This window comes from Excalfactoria chinensis, chromosome 2 (assembly GCF_039878825.1).
Source record: "Excalfactoria chinensis isolate bCotChi1 chromosome 2, bCotChi1.hap2, whole genome shotgun sequence".
NCBI lineage: Eukaryota > Metazoa > Chordata > Aves > Galliformes > Phasianidae > Excalfactoria > Excalfactoria chinensis.
The window spans coordinates 118,883,922-118,897,569 of record NC_092826.1 but is presented as its reverse complement, the minus strand read 5'-3'; the positions used below and the strand labels follow the sequence as shown (position 1 = coordinate 118,897,569).

General features: G+C 44.2%; 1 protein-coding gene across 4 annotated transcripts in view; it reads right to left on the bottom strand.

Moving 5' to 3' along the window:
- Positions 1 to 2,572: 2,572 nt before the first annotated feature.
- Positions 2,573 to 13,648, bottom strand: part of SLC25A13 (solute carrier family 25 member 13) — a 140,917-nt gene continuing 129,841 nt past the window's right edge. For all 4 annotated transcript variants that reach the window (XM_072327669.1, XM_072327667.1, XM_072327668.1 and 1 more), the window contains 4 exons: positions 7,062 to 7,200; positions 4,801 to 4,959; positions 4,621 to 4,711; positions 2,573 to 3,788 (listed from right to left, as the gene is read on the bottom strand). In XM_072327669.1, the coding sequence (XP_072183770.1) occupies positions 3,599 to 3,788; positions 4,621 to 4,711; positions 4,801 to 4,959; positions 7,062 to 7,200 (579 nt within the window). In that variant the 3' untranslated portion in view covers positions 2,573 to 3,598. The remainder of the gene's footprint in view (positions 3,789 to 4,620; positions 4,712 to 4,800; positions 4,960 to 7,061; positions 7,201 to 13,648) is intronic.

Genomic DNA, 13,648 nt, shown 5'->3' with positions numbered 1-13,648 from the left:
GTGAACCCACACCCAAGTGTGTGTACCCCACATGGGTGCAATGGGCTCAACCACAGCCTTCTTTCCTGTTCATTGTAAGCAGTGCATTGGCAGCAGGAAATTCGCTTCTGTTGCTTCCACTTTACCTTCAGTTTTTGGTATCAAAGTGAGGGGAAGTTCCATGCTAATATGCAGAAGAACTTCTTCATGGTGAGGGTGATGGAGAACTGGAACAGGCTGTCCATAGAGAGGCTGTGGAGTCTCCTTCTATGGAGATATTCAAGACCCATCTGGATGCCTACCTGTGTGACCCATTGCAGGGCACCTGCATTAGCACAGGGTTAGACTCAGTGATCTCTTGAGGTCTTCTATGGAGAAGTGTTCACTGCCCAAGCACTCTGCTTCTGTTTCTGTTCTCTGTGCACTCATAAAGTGGCCTTCAGAGGTGCCACAGAGTCTCACACCATGCTCAGGCACAGCACTGAGCTCAGCCATCACCCAGCACAGCACAGCAGAGGTGGCCCAAGCAGCCCGTCCCCTCCTAAGTCAGATGCAGAGCGGTTTGTCAGGTTCCCTATTTTTAGCAGGTTTATAGAAACCTGCCCAGGTTCTTTAGGAAGCCTGTGGTATTTATGGTCATGAAAGCATCCCCACTGTCAGTCTTAAGGCAGCTTAAACCAACCCCCTTCCCCAGGGACAGGCAGAATATCCCTCAGCTCCTGCTGGGCACACAAACAGGAACAGAGGTGGCTGCCTGAGATGCTCCAAATAGGGAACATCACCAGTATTAAAGCAGTTCTCTTTTTGGCTGAGTGGGGCTTGGCTGGGCTGCAGGAAGCAAGCAAGGTTACACTTTACCCTGTTCCTTCCAACACTTTGCATAACTCACCCAGAAACCCAAAGATAACAAACATCTCAATGTTGTCCGCTGGGCCTTCTGCTTCTTGGGCAATCTGACAGTTTCTTGGCCTGTCAGCTTTTGCATCCTTTTGTGTCTGGAGGAAGCTGACAGAACACACAGGCAGAGCATCTCTGGGCAGAGCTGCTCTGAGTAATGTGAGCTGTGCTGTCCATCAGGGAGGCCATCACAAGCACTTCACCCTTCTGTCTCTGGCTCTGCTAACAGAGATGTGTCCTGGCTGCAAAAGCCCAGGACATCCCATCCCATCCCATCCCATCCCATCCCATCCCACCTCACCCCCACGCTGCTCAAGAATGAAGCGGCTGCCACCTGGATGTGCACACATGGGCAGGCACTGACCCAAAAGCACAAAAGGAGCAGCTCAGCACTCAAAAGTCTTCCATGAGCTGCTGCTTTCCCATGGAAATTCTTACAACGACCCAAACACTAACGCAGTAATACAGCAACTTCGGTATTTCAGCACAGCAATACAACACAGTGCTACCCACCTACGTATTCTGCATCTGTGTGCTTTCATTCTACAATCCATGCTGCAGACAGCGCCTCCCATCTCTCAAAAGAAAACAAGCGTTCTTCTGTAAACACCGAATTCTTGTCTTAAGAGGTAGCACAGAAGACACTCAGCAATAACTTCTATTGCCCAGGTACTCAGAACAACACATTTACAAGTTCAGTGCTTCTGTGACAGGGTTATAGCACTGGTGGAAAAGAGCAGCTGACATCACCTATCTGGACTTGTGCAAAGGAAGCATTTGATACCACATCGCACAACATCCTTGTCTCTACATTGAAGATAGGTGGCTTCGACAGGTGGACCTGCACCTGAGTTGTGTCAATCCCAAGTATGAATACAGGCTGGGAGGAGACTGGACTGAGAGAAGCCAGGAGAAGAAGGATTTAGGGGTGTTGGCTGATGAGATGCTCAACATGACCTGGCAATGTGCACTTACATGCTCAGAAAGCCAACCAGATCCTGGGCTGCATCAGAGGGCTGGAGCAGCTCACCTATGAAGACAGGCTGAGGGAGCTGGGCTTATTCAGCTTGGAAAAGAGGAGACCTCGTCATTGCTTTCCAATACCTAAAGGGGGCCTACAGGAAAGCTGAAGAAAGACTTTTTTACAAGGGCCTGTAGTAATAGGACAAGGAATAACAACTTTAAATGGAAAGAAGGGAGATTTAGATAGATATTAGGAAGTAATTATTCACCCAGTGGGTGGTGAGGTGATGGCACAGACTGCCCAGGGAAGCTGTGGATGCCCCATCCCACAAGGTGTTCAGGGCCAGGCTGGATGGGGCCCTGAGCAGCCTGATTTAGGGGAAGGTGTCCCTGGCCATGGTGGGAGAAGGTTGGGATGAGGTGATCATTAAGGTCCCTTCCAGCCCAGCCTAAGCCAGTCTGTGATTCTGTGACTATGAAAGGAAAAATAAAAACCCCAAGCAGAAAGGCCTACTTCAATCCTGCTTTCCGACTGAAGTAAAATGTCTTTTGTATGACATCTACACCAACGTGTCTCTTTTCTATGCACACGGACACAGACAGCTTTCTTCCCAAACTGCAGGCATTTTTATAGCCTAAAAGCCCGAATATTAACTTAAACTTATATAAATGAAGTTGACCAAAGCTTTTGGACGTACTGTCCCATTTCCATCACAGAATACCATGTGCGTCTGTTTGAAAGGTTTATTACTATCTTCATAAATACATCATTTTCTAAACACTGTGCAAGGCACCAAAAAATTAAGTAAAATCTTTTCTTTTAGAGTATTTTAATCTCTGTGGACTCAATGAAGTAAATAAGAATCTGAAACCACCTATTTGCCAAATACAAGCCAGCAGTTAAGGCAGGTACCATTGATACAGTGCATGAATTTTCTATTGCAGCTATTTAAACAAGCAGCGTTTTACTAGAGTGCATATACAAACTGAATTCCAAACACCAGCAACCCAAGATAGGCACCTAGTCATGAAATTTCCTTGTATGTGTAGTAGAATGCCAAAAGTACTGCCATAAAGTGCAAAGACTATGGACAATAACACTTTCTTTTGAGCATTTTGATACTGGTAACATAATACAACGGCTAAACATTTATAAATGTGGTTTCCATTACAAAAACATGTTCCACATAAAAGCTTCATAATACAATCCAGAAACAGAACTTGTGCGTGTACATATTTAAAAAGTTGAAGCTGTACAGACTCAGGTACCAGGGCTATATCTGCTGACCTCTACAGACACGCACTAAGTTGGTCACCAGTTTACATGTACAGTCAAAATCACTCCGCTTTGAGCACCGTGATACCCACTCAGTTTGTCTTCCATCTGAGTGACAACGTGTGTGACATCCGCCCCGGGAAGCTGCAACTGAGCACTGTCTGTAAGATGATCTGGTTCACGCAGCTCTCGCCCAACCCTCCCCAATAAACGGAACCTAAAATTAGTGTCTTCCCAACACAAGCTCATGTCAGATGTGGACAGATACATTCATGGTCCCAAACTTAAAACGACTGGTAAGAATTTCACAGTGATCTGGTTAAGGAAGCACAAAGACAAATGATTACGTTGAAGATGAGAACTGCCTTAAAACTCAAATGAAGCCAAACTGTTATACGATGTGAAGCTAAAGGAACAAAAGTATTAACCAATTAGAAAAGTGGCTCTTTCCCAACTAATAACAAAAAGCCTACAGCAATAAGCTTAGGGTCCTACTGCTGCAGCAGCCTTTGAGGTAGGTGGCGATGGCTTAAACCGAGGTAGGTAAAGTCCAAACTTGTTTTCAATCCCTGCAAAAGTGGCAACTGCCAATTTGTAACCACCGACATGGTCAGGGTTAGGAGCAGGGAGAGTGATCCTAGATTTAGGAACTGGATCCGATCCAACTGGTTTTCTGCAAAACAATAAGAAGAAATTAATTTCCTTAGCATGAAAGCAATATTCACAGAACTCTTCTCAGTAAAGCAAGCTGAATGAGGTATCTGAGCGCTCTTCCTACCAAGTAACTGAATTTAATGCTACAACCTTCCAGAACAGTCAAGAGTTTTTGCACTAATTGAGATGGAGGACGGACAAATCTTTCAGTGCATCAATTAAAAATGCATTGTGAAGTTCAGAAGTCTCTGCTACAGCATGCACCCAATCCAGTATCTTGGTAGAGTTTAAATAACTTCTTTGGTAGCATTCTGTTGTCCCCAAAGCTTCATAAACAGCTGGAGCTGCAGCTGGTAATCGTGTTAAAACAGCAGTATGCACATCTCTATGTACTGTCCTCAAAGAAGGCAGAGCTGAGGCTCCAACAAATAGTATTTGGATTCAGTGACACCCTATAGACCCTCCTGTATGCCAAATACCCTGCTTGATAAGGGATGCAGCTCCTCCACCACACTGATGAGGACTAACACAGAGTGCATCCTGACTCGGTAAGCATGACACGTCCCCAGCAGTTTTACCCCCACCCTGTTATTTAGCCTTTCGCTGTCTCCATTTATACTAACACATGTCCCCAAATCAAAATGGTGACATAAAATGTGGCAATGCCTTGTTGTGATACAGATGGTGGAGTATCATCCTATCCTCCACCAGAGGTAACTTGGCTCAAATAACACAGACAAACCTTTGCAATGTCCCCTATGTAATAGTTAGACCCCAATTCTACCCAAAGACACATGGAGATCCCAGTGCAACTGTGGGTTCCCAGGCAGATTCACACACCACATACTTACACGCCCCCGAAGTCCACATAAAACCATCTCTGCAGTAGTTCATAAGTCACCAGAGTTACACCAAACTGGGGAGATGATCGAAACACACGAGCTTGAAAGAAAACAAAACAGGCCTTAAGAGACACGAAACCAAAGCAAAACAAAAAAGAGAACATGAGTAGTCAAAGCTGTTTTCCACACCTCCTGCTCCTTTCCATAGAGCCTTTGGACCTTCCTCTCGAAGGATCTTCACAAAGCAATCTACAACGCCGCTGTACGTGGTCTGCCCTGCCCGGGCTGCTACCTGTAGCCTTGTTTTGATGACATCTGCAGGAGTCACCAGAGAGGCCGCAGGCATACCTGGAGACAGAAAAACCTTTGGGTTGGTATCGCTGACTTGTTCCATATACTACAGACAGCAGTTCCCCAGGGGTAACCTTCATCCTTACATTAGCAGAACCCGGCACGCAAGGTTTGCAAAGCTGGGAAGGAAAACAAGCAACAGGAGGCAGCCGTTGTGGATGTGGCCTCACCCAGAGAAAGCTTCTCCTAGAGGAAAAACCGTATCACAGGCTTCCTGTCAAGCTGGGAGGCATAGGCTGGATTTTTCAGTGCTAACCAGAAACTTGCATAGTCAATAAGCACAATGTTTTTGGAGGTGAGGTCGATCTTTCCCTTTCCTCTTCACGCCTCACTGCGGTTCCTGGCACTCTGGCTGCACACTGTGCTAGAGGAGCTTGTACACACACTGCCCATATCCCCACACAACAGCATTACCAAGAACTGATAACGCCATGCACGCTCAGCAAGGCACGAGAGCTAAGGTTAAAAGAAGGTTCGTTTTTCTCATTAGGAACGGCAGATTGCTCAGCTGCAAAGTCACAGCTGACATCCCCAGCAGAACACTTGGAGGAAGATTTAAATTTACCCTGGCAGATAATCAGCTGAAAGTAAAAAATGCCAAATTACCAACAGGCAAAATCTCTGAAATCATCCCATGGTTAGAATTAGGAATAAAAAGAAAGAAAGAAAAAATAGGCATCGAGACTGTACCCAGAAGACAGCGTCTCTTATGGTTTTATTACTTTTCCATTCTGCATCTGTTCCAAACCAACTTGGTCAGATGTAGATGCATAAATCTCCTTTGCTTTTCTTTTTCCTTTTTTTTTTTAGCTTTTTTTTTTTTTTTTTTTAAGGCTTAATAATTCTGTAACAACTTTTGTCCAAACCAGTGTGGTCTGGCCTCAGGCACCACAGCATCCTTCTGCACGCTGCGTCGGAGAGATGGAAGCCAGGACATATCACCAAAAGAATTCCTCCTCCTCTCCTGGACCCCCCCCAAAATGACACACACACTGAACTTGCACGCTGGTCAGTCTGGCAGGCAAGCACTACAACTCAGTGAAGGTTTCTGAACTCTGGAGAGGCTGAAATTCCTCTCTGCTTACCCTCACCCACACCAGGATATTGGTTTGAGTCTTCAATTTAAAGCTGGACTTTTGTTCTTCAAAAGCCAACCAGTGTTTTGAAGGAAAACCAAAGGACATACTTAGAAACAGTTCTGCTTGCTACACACTGACTGCCATTTCCTTATTCCTCACTCCTTACTGCTGAGGATATTTTGTATAAAATGAGTTTTATTGGGCTTTTGTGTGTGTTTTTGTTTTTTTTTAATCAGCTTGTAGAGTTGTGTAAAAAGCACAAAAGACTCCATAGACAAATAAAACATTTATAGGTCGCTGCCCTGAGGAGCACACAATCAGAATGAGACAAAAGAGGAGCACGGGAGGAGAAGGAAGTTGATGGGAGCAGTAAGCAAATGGAGCAAATTAAAGAGATATCCTGTTGTTGATACTAGCATCATCTCCTCAGAAAACACCATGGCACAACAGGTTGATCTGGTGAATAGTGCAAACAGCAGCAGATCCAACCAGGTGATGTGTGTGTTGTGTTGTGTGTGTCCCCAGTGACAACAAAAAGGAAGCAAATACAGACAGCAGACACAACATGTGTTGGCAGAGGGTGCGGGTGTGCATCCAAGCTGGCCCTGCATGTTTAGAGTTCAAGCCATTGCTGGAGGTGTGGGGTTCTTGTTGTGGCCTCCCCGCAGCCTTCTTGGGGCAAAGCAGGGCTGATGTGCACGTCCCACCATATCTTTATTTTCAGTAATTTCATTTATAAACCATTCCAACAAAAAACTCTGCCAGTCATTCAGCCAGCCAAAGCCAACAGTACAGTAACATCACAAGACAATACATGACAACAAAACTTCAATCTTTCTTTTCTTTTTCCCCCCCTAAACATTATGAATATACCCCAAACTTGTAGGATATTTTTAAGCTCAGATCATTTCTCTAGCATAGCAGCCTTACGTTATTTGGGCACAAGGCTGCAAAATGTGCTCTAACTACTGCACTGCTGGTGCAACACAGGCACACGTAGAAAGCAGTTTGGGCACTTACCAGCTATTGACCCAGCCAAGAGCAGATTTCCAGGGCTGACTCTTCCATCTTCATTGGCAAATGAAGCTTTCAAATGAGCATAACAGGGAAAGTAAATAGCAGAGAAGGGGATGTCACGCAAAAAACACGCCTTAGCGCCCTGTGTTGAAAAAGAGAACAGGTTTTGGGAATGAGCAAACTTAACGCGATGAAAATGAATAGTGGAGAACAGAGCAACATTATAATTTTTGTTTTGTCACTAAGGGCTTATAGAAAAAGCAATTTCTCCTCTCAAATTTTTGTAAGATAGATGTATTTCACTCTGCTGAGTAGCGTGCACACATTGTTTTTTGGTTCAGTAATTTCTATCATTATATTTATCTTGTCTACTTGTTCTCCTTCACTCCTTAATAGTGTAGACACTTATTGGTAATAGAGAAAATGTTGTGTGTTGGCATAAGCTCTGGTGACACCGTTGCAGAATAGTAAGCAGTTGACATTTGAGCCATGTGCCTGTAGAGGAAGTTCAGGGTATGTTTGAAGATGAGTCACAGGACTAGTCTGTTTTCTCCAAAGAAAACAGTGTTTCATCCATACATCTATACAGACACTGCAATTGATAACGCAACACGTATCAGGGGAAAGAGGGTTAAGTAGGGCTGTAACACCAACCCTTTCACAGAGCAATAACAGAGACTTATTTGTGATTTTTGAAGTACACGATTTGGGATACAGTTTGCTTTTCAGCTCTTGCTACCGATTTGCTTCAGTGCTACAAACAGCCAATGCAGTTAACAGTACAATGGCTTCAAATAAGAGGACAGTAAAAAAGCCAAGAAAAACTGTGGGGGTAGAAGCAAGAAATTTTTTTCAAGCAAGAGGAAATGGAAAAAGCCACTGCAGTAGGTCAATGAAAATGAAATACCAAATAACATCCACGCTCCGACAGCAAAGGGACCTGCAGTCTGCCTTCCCTCAACATGGGGATCCTGGACACCAGAGCATGAACGCATGAGGACTGAGTGTGGAAGGCAGACAGAAACAGGAAGGTGCCTTTGGAAAACCGGTGAAGTCTTTCAAGCTTCAGAAGGAAATGCTTTGTGGATGAGGCTAAGCCTGCTTGCTTTGAAGCTAGGGCGGAGTTGCAGTGAAACTCCTTGAGGTTCCTCAGTAAGCCCTCTCGAGGTGCCCTTGTTGCTACAGCTCTCTGGTGTACAGTCCTACTGGAGCATGGCTTGGCAGCAGGTATTTCACAGGTGACATGCTAATTTGCACGGAATTTAATTAAATCTAATTACATGCCTGGACATATCTGCAAGTTTGGCTTGTACAGTAATAGCAGTGAAAACGGAGTGCTGATGTAAGCTGGTTATCCAGTGAACACACAAGGGTTGCAAGGTGTCAGAAAAGCTGAAAAGATGCCTTTTGGCAAGGTGAGGCAGGAGGGATTACGGTAAAAACAGATCCTGTCAGCCGGTTCACAGGAGATGCTAAGAAGCGTAGTTTGCAATCAAGGAACACCTCTGAGAAAATGAAGATTTTATCTAAAACCAGCCATTAGATCCACTCATCAGATGTTCTGCATGGCACGGGCGTAGCTGCCAGGAGCAAATCAGCTGCTGGAACCCCCTTCTGTCCCTGACCCTCTCTCAGCTTCTTTCCTGACTTTCTCAGACCAAGAACTGACCATTTTTCCTGGCGGTCCATTCTAAGGTTAATTTCTCTTGCCGCTAAGAAGGTTTTCCTCAGTGCGTAATTGGATAGGCCTGATTTATGCTCCCAGTCACTGGTTCTTGTTAGAGCTTCCTCAGGTACGCTGAACAGGACTTAAAGAAAATGCCACATAGGTAGTCAAAGCACTGCCGAGTAACGAGTTACCAGGCACAAAACAAAGCCAGTGCCAGGCTGGGCTCACAGAATTACCCATCTAGCCCATACACTTCACCCACAGGGCAAGCAAAAGGTGGATCTCTTGCAGTTAACATTCCACAGGAGTTCTGGCCTTGTGCTCCAACAGAAGCCTGTTTTACAGTTTACCTTTAAGCCTTACATTTAAAAAAAGAAAAAAAAAGGCTAGGATTTTACCCAGCTCTGCATGAGAAAACAACTTCTTAATGATCAAATGTCTGCACTGTATTCGTCTGACAGAAAAATTACGAAACTCACTAATGAAACATTCTCAGACCGAGATGGTTTCTTCAAGGATTTATTTTTAGAGCATACTTCTCAGAGCAAATCTCCTCGCTGCGTTTACCCTCAGGGCACATGACTTCTATTTTCTTTGCAATGCTGCCATTAAACTCTGTGCACATTTTCCTCCGCATTTTTTTTCATACTCTGAAGTGTCTCTACATAGTTGAAATAACGTATGGAAATCCACAAACTCTGACTGCAAGCAACTCTCTGCAGAATCTGAGCTGTTAAATATCCTTCCCCCTTCATTAAAAGGCCCTTTTTCAGCGGTCAGAAATGGTCTATTGCTAATATCACTAATAACGCACACTGAGGTGCGCAGAGAGGATGGATGTCCATCAACTAAAGTTGGCTGAGTGTAAACAAACCTTGGATCAAAACTTGGATCCACTTTAATAATAACCCAATTTGGCCCTGTTCCAATATCACAACAGTCTAAAGTTTCCCCCCATAGCTCTGCTTAAAGTCTGGGAAAGCATGTTTAAAAGCAGGCCTCGTTTAACTTCAAGTTAATCATCCGCAACCAGCCTAGGCCAATTAGGAAGGCTTAGGGAGATTGGCTGCAGTATCTTGAAAAGCAAAAGCAACATTTATTTTACTTCTTGCACCTATTTGATGTGGACAACGTGCTGAAAGCCAAAAGGGGTTTTAATCAGTCCCCAGAAAGCTGTAAGGATCATCCGCTCGCGTTTATTCTGGCAGCCAAGGTGCAGAGCTGCCAGGCATGAAATTGTTGGGAGATCCTACACACCATGACATGTGCCTCCCTAATGCAACAGCGGCTTGGCTCCCATCTTCGAGCTCCTTAACAACCTGAAAGCTCTTAATCTTGGATGCTATCTCACTGAATAAACCTATGGAGGTTAAAAAAAAAACAAACAACAACAACAAAACCAAACACAAAACCAACCTTTGATTGTCAAAGATTCTGATAAATAAGCCCAAGTCCGTGCTGGGGCAGGTTCTTTAGCATGCTAATTCCTGCTTATACCAGCTCTACCTGCAAATAAGGCTCTAAACAAACTATTTCTACTACAAGGGGAGGGTAATTATACTGACAAAGGCACCTCTGTGTCGGGCTGGGCACAAGGAGCCGGCAGGTCTGGGAGACGCAGGCTTACCCGAGTCTCCTGCAGTGAATGCACATTGTCTGGTGCAGGGGAAAAATGCCAGACTGGGGGACCTAGCAGCATTCAAGACAACAGTGGTGCACCTTGTCTGAGAGGGTTATTTAATGCTTCTGGCACCTGTACTTACAGCCACCCCCTCTTTTTCTCCTTTACAGGTTTAGAATTTATTTGGCATGTATAATTGTTATTTTGATCCTATAGCTACAAACAATAGGCAGCATGTCATTTCTTGATCATTTTGCATTCTTCTTGGGTTTTACTACAGACTTAACCCTTTGGAATCAGAGCTCTAGCAGTACCTAACAGGTTCTGTAGCGTTCAGAAACACCACAGGCATTTGCTTGCGAGGGACGTAATGTCTTCTGCTGTAAAATGACATTGCCTTAAGAGCTGCTACATGCTTTTATTCGCATATGTTTACTCCAATCAATCCATGAAACTGATTCAGCACCATCAGCTTAGAGGAATAAAACACGTTCCAAACATCGAGCCAGCAATTCAAATGCAGTTTGCAGACAAGAGTGGCAAAACTTCTCAGGTAATGGACTTCTTTGGGAAATACACCTCCCGAACGGCAGGTTCTCATGTAGGAGAACACAGTCACAAATGAGCATGCTGGATGCAAGCTAATATAACTCAACTCTTTTCCTACTCAGTTTCATGTTTATCACCCTGCTGTAAACCCATAATGTGAAGAGCTGGAATACCTCAGATGTTACCAAAAGCTGCCAGGTGAGAGCTTGGTACGTACTGCCAACTGAGAACATCTTCCAGGTCAACACAGCAGAAGCCAGTTTATGAAGTTATTATTAAAAAAACTGGAAGGTTTTCTGACTAGTTTTGGACATGCGGGCTGTGCTGGCAGTATCAGCCAAGGCACAAATCTGAGATAAATACCTTCTAGGAATTGTAATCATAAACATTACCACAACTGATGTGTCATTTCCTCAAAGGATCATTTACTAACCCCTATTGTTTACCATCTCTTTGGCATCACAGAAATAACTGTTGCACAAAATGAGGGAGTGGCACTGGGCATTATTACGCAGAAAAGCACTATCCATCAGAATTGATTACTTGTAAAAGTAGTTGGACTTGATGATCCCTATGGGTCTCTTCCAACTCAAGATACCCTATGACTCTACGACTCTAGTATTTTAATAAAAATCCCATTTAAATCTTTTATGGATATGAGTTTCTGAGCAGTACAAAATAAGAGAATATAAATTCAACTGACTTTAGCAGGACCTTAAGCATGTTACTGTGACAGACAGGCAGAAGACAAAACACATCACCTCATCTTGTACGATCGCTTCAGTATTCTATTGTGATCGGAAATTACATGAGATGTATTAAAAATACTGAAAACTAGAAATGTTTTTTTTTTTCTGCCAACACAAATGGTATTTTGAGTCAGGGATAAATGATACTTTCCCTGACTGGGATACACTGTCTTCATACTTTTAAGAACGGTTGTCATCTACAGAACACCTACAGAAGAATTTAACACCCCTAAACTTCCATGCCCCCAGAGCTCCCACAGCAACAATTACCAACAGAAATAAGACAAACAGAGAAAACAAATGCCTTCTGCAGAAGTACTGCAGTGTGCTCCCTAAAGAAGCTGGGTGTCCTGAAACACTTCCTTACGCAAGCAGTTCTGAATTAGAGATAAAGGCAGAAACAATTAAAAATAGCTGTTTTCTGCCTTTGAAGAACTCTGAGGATTCAACCTAGCAGTTAACCTAACAAGTCGTATGTGTCAAATCTTACTGTTGCAATTATGGATAAAATGAATAGCATGGATAAATGAGGCACTCAGGAGTGAGCTCAGATGCAGAAGGTAAAAAAGGGAGGTGAGCTGGGGGCCAGCTACCCAGGAGAAATGCAGAAACACTGCTTGGGCACACAGCAATGGAGTCAGAATAGCAGGGGTCAGCTGGTACTGGACACAGTGAGTCCCAAATGCTTTTGAGTGCCTATCAGTAGCTAAAGACAATGAAGGGAACTGTTGCTCAATGGGGCAAGACACTTAGTGACTAAGGACATGGAAAAGAGAGAGAAATTACTTACTTGCCTCACTTTTTACCAGTAAAATCTGCACTCAGGCTTCTCAGTTCCATAAGCATATTAGAAAAGTCTGCAGAAGCACAGCATCACCTACAGTAGACAGAGCATTTAAGCCATCTGCACACAGACAATCCAGGACAGCAGACATGTATCTCCAATGGTGCTGAGACAGCTGGTTGATGTCCCTGTGAGTTGGCTGTTGCCTCCAAAAGCCTGAGTCAGTCAAGGGTGTTCGTACAATTGGAAATAAAGACAAACATTGCACCCATCTTAAAGAAGAGCAGGAAGGAAGATCTGGAAAAATACTGCTTGAATACACCTCAGTGTCCGGGAAATTTACAAAGCAAACTATTCTGGAAGCTGTCTCCAGGCACATACGGCTGATGAATCTGATTGCCAGGCCTGTACACAAGCTGGCAGAAATGGATGTTGTAAGATGTGACTATGAGTAAAGTTTTGAGATGATCTGCTGTAGTATCGTCATAGCTACATCGGTGGAACATGGGCTGCACTCTCAGCAGATCAGTGATGATAATGAATTGGAGGAGTAGGCTGCTATTCACAGGGACCTTCACAGCATGGAGAAATGGGCTGCCAAGAACATCATGAAGTTCAGAGCAGCAAATGCAAAGTCCTGTATTTGGATTGGAATAGCACCTTGAAGCAGTACAGGCTGAGTATGAGTAGCCAGAAAGCTGATCTGCAAGAAAAGTCCAGGGGTGTTGGTGGACAAGTAAAGAACAGGTCAGCAATGCCTCTGCAGTAAAGACAGCCACACACTGCACTGCCTTAGCAAGGATGCAAGGGAACTGATATTCCCTTTCCATTCAGCACTGGTGAGATTGCATCTGGAGTCCAGTGTCCTGTTCTGGGCTCCCCAGTACACAAAGGATACTGCCATGCTGGAGAAAAACCTGGTACAGGGCTGTCAAGGTGGGCAGGAAGCCCATACTGTGCAAGGAAGGAGAGGCTGAAGGAACTCAGTGTGCTCAACTCTGAGAACAGCAGGTAAAGGAGAGATTTATTGCTTTCTTCCACTACCTAAAGGGAGGGTGTGGGGAAAGCAACTCTAGTTAGGAAAGGTTTGGGTTTTCTGATAGAAATTTATCAGATTCTAACATCAAAACTACAAAGTACAGTAGTACACAGAGATCTTGACAGAGCACTACTGTGAGTTGTTTCAACATGGTGCTCTACTATGCTGGTGATGAAACA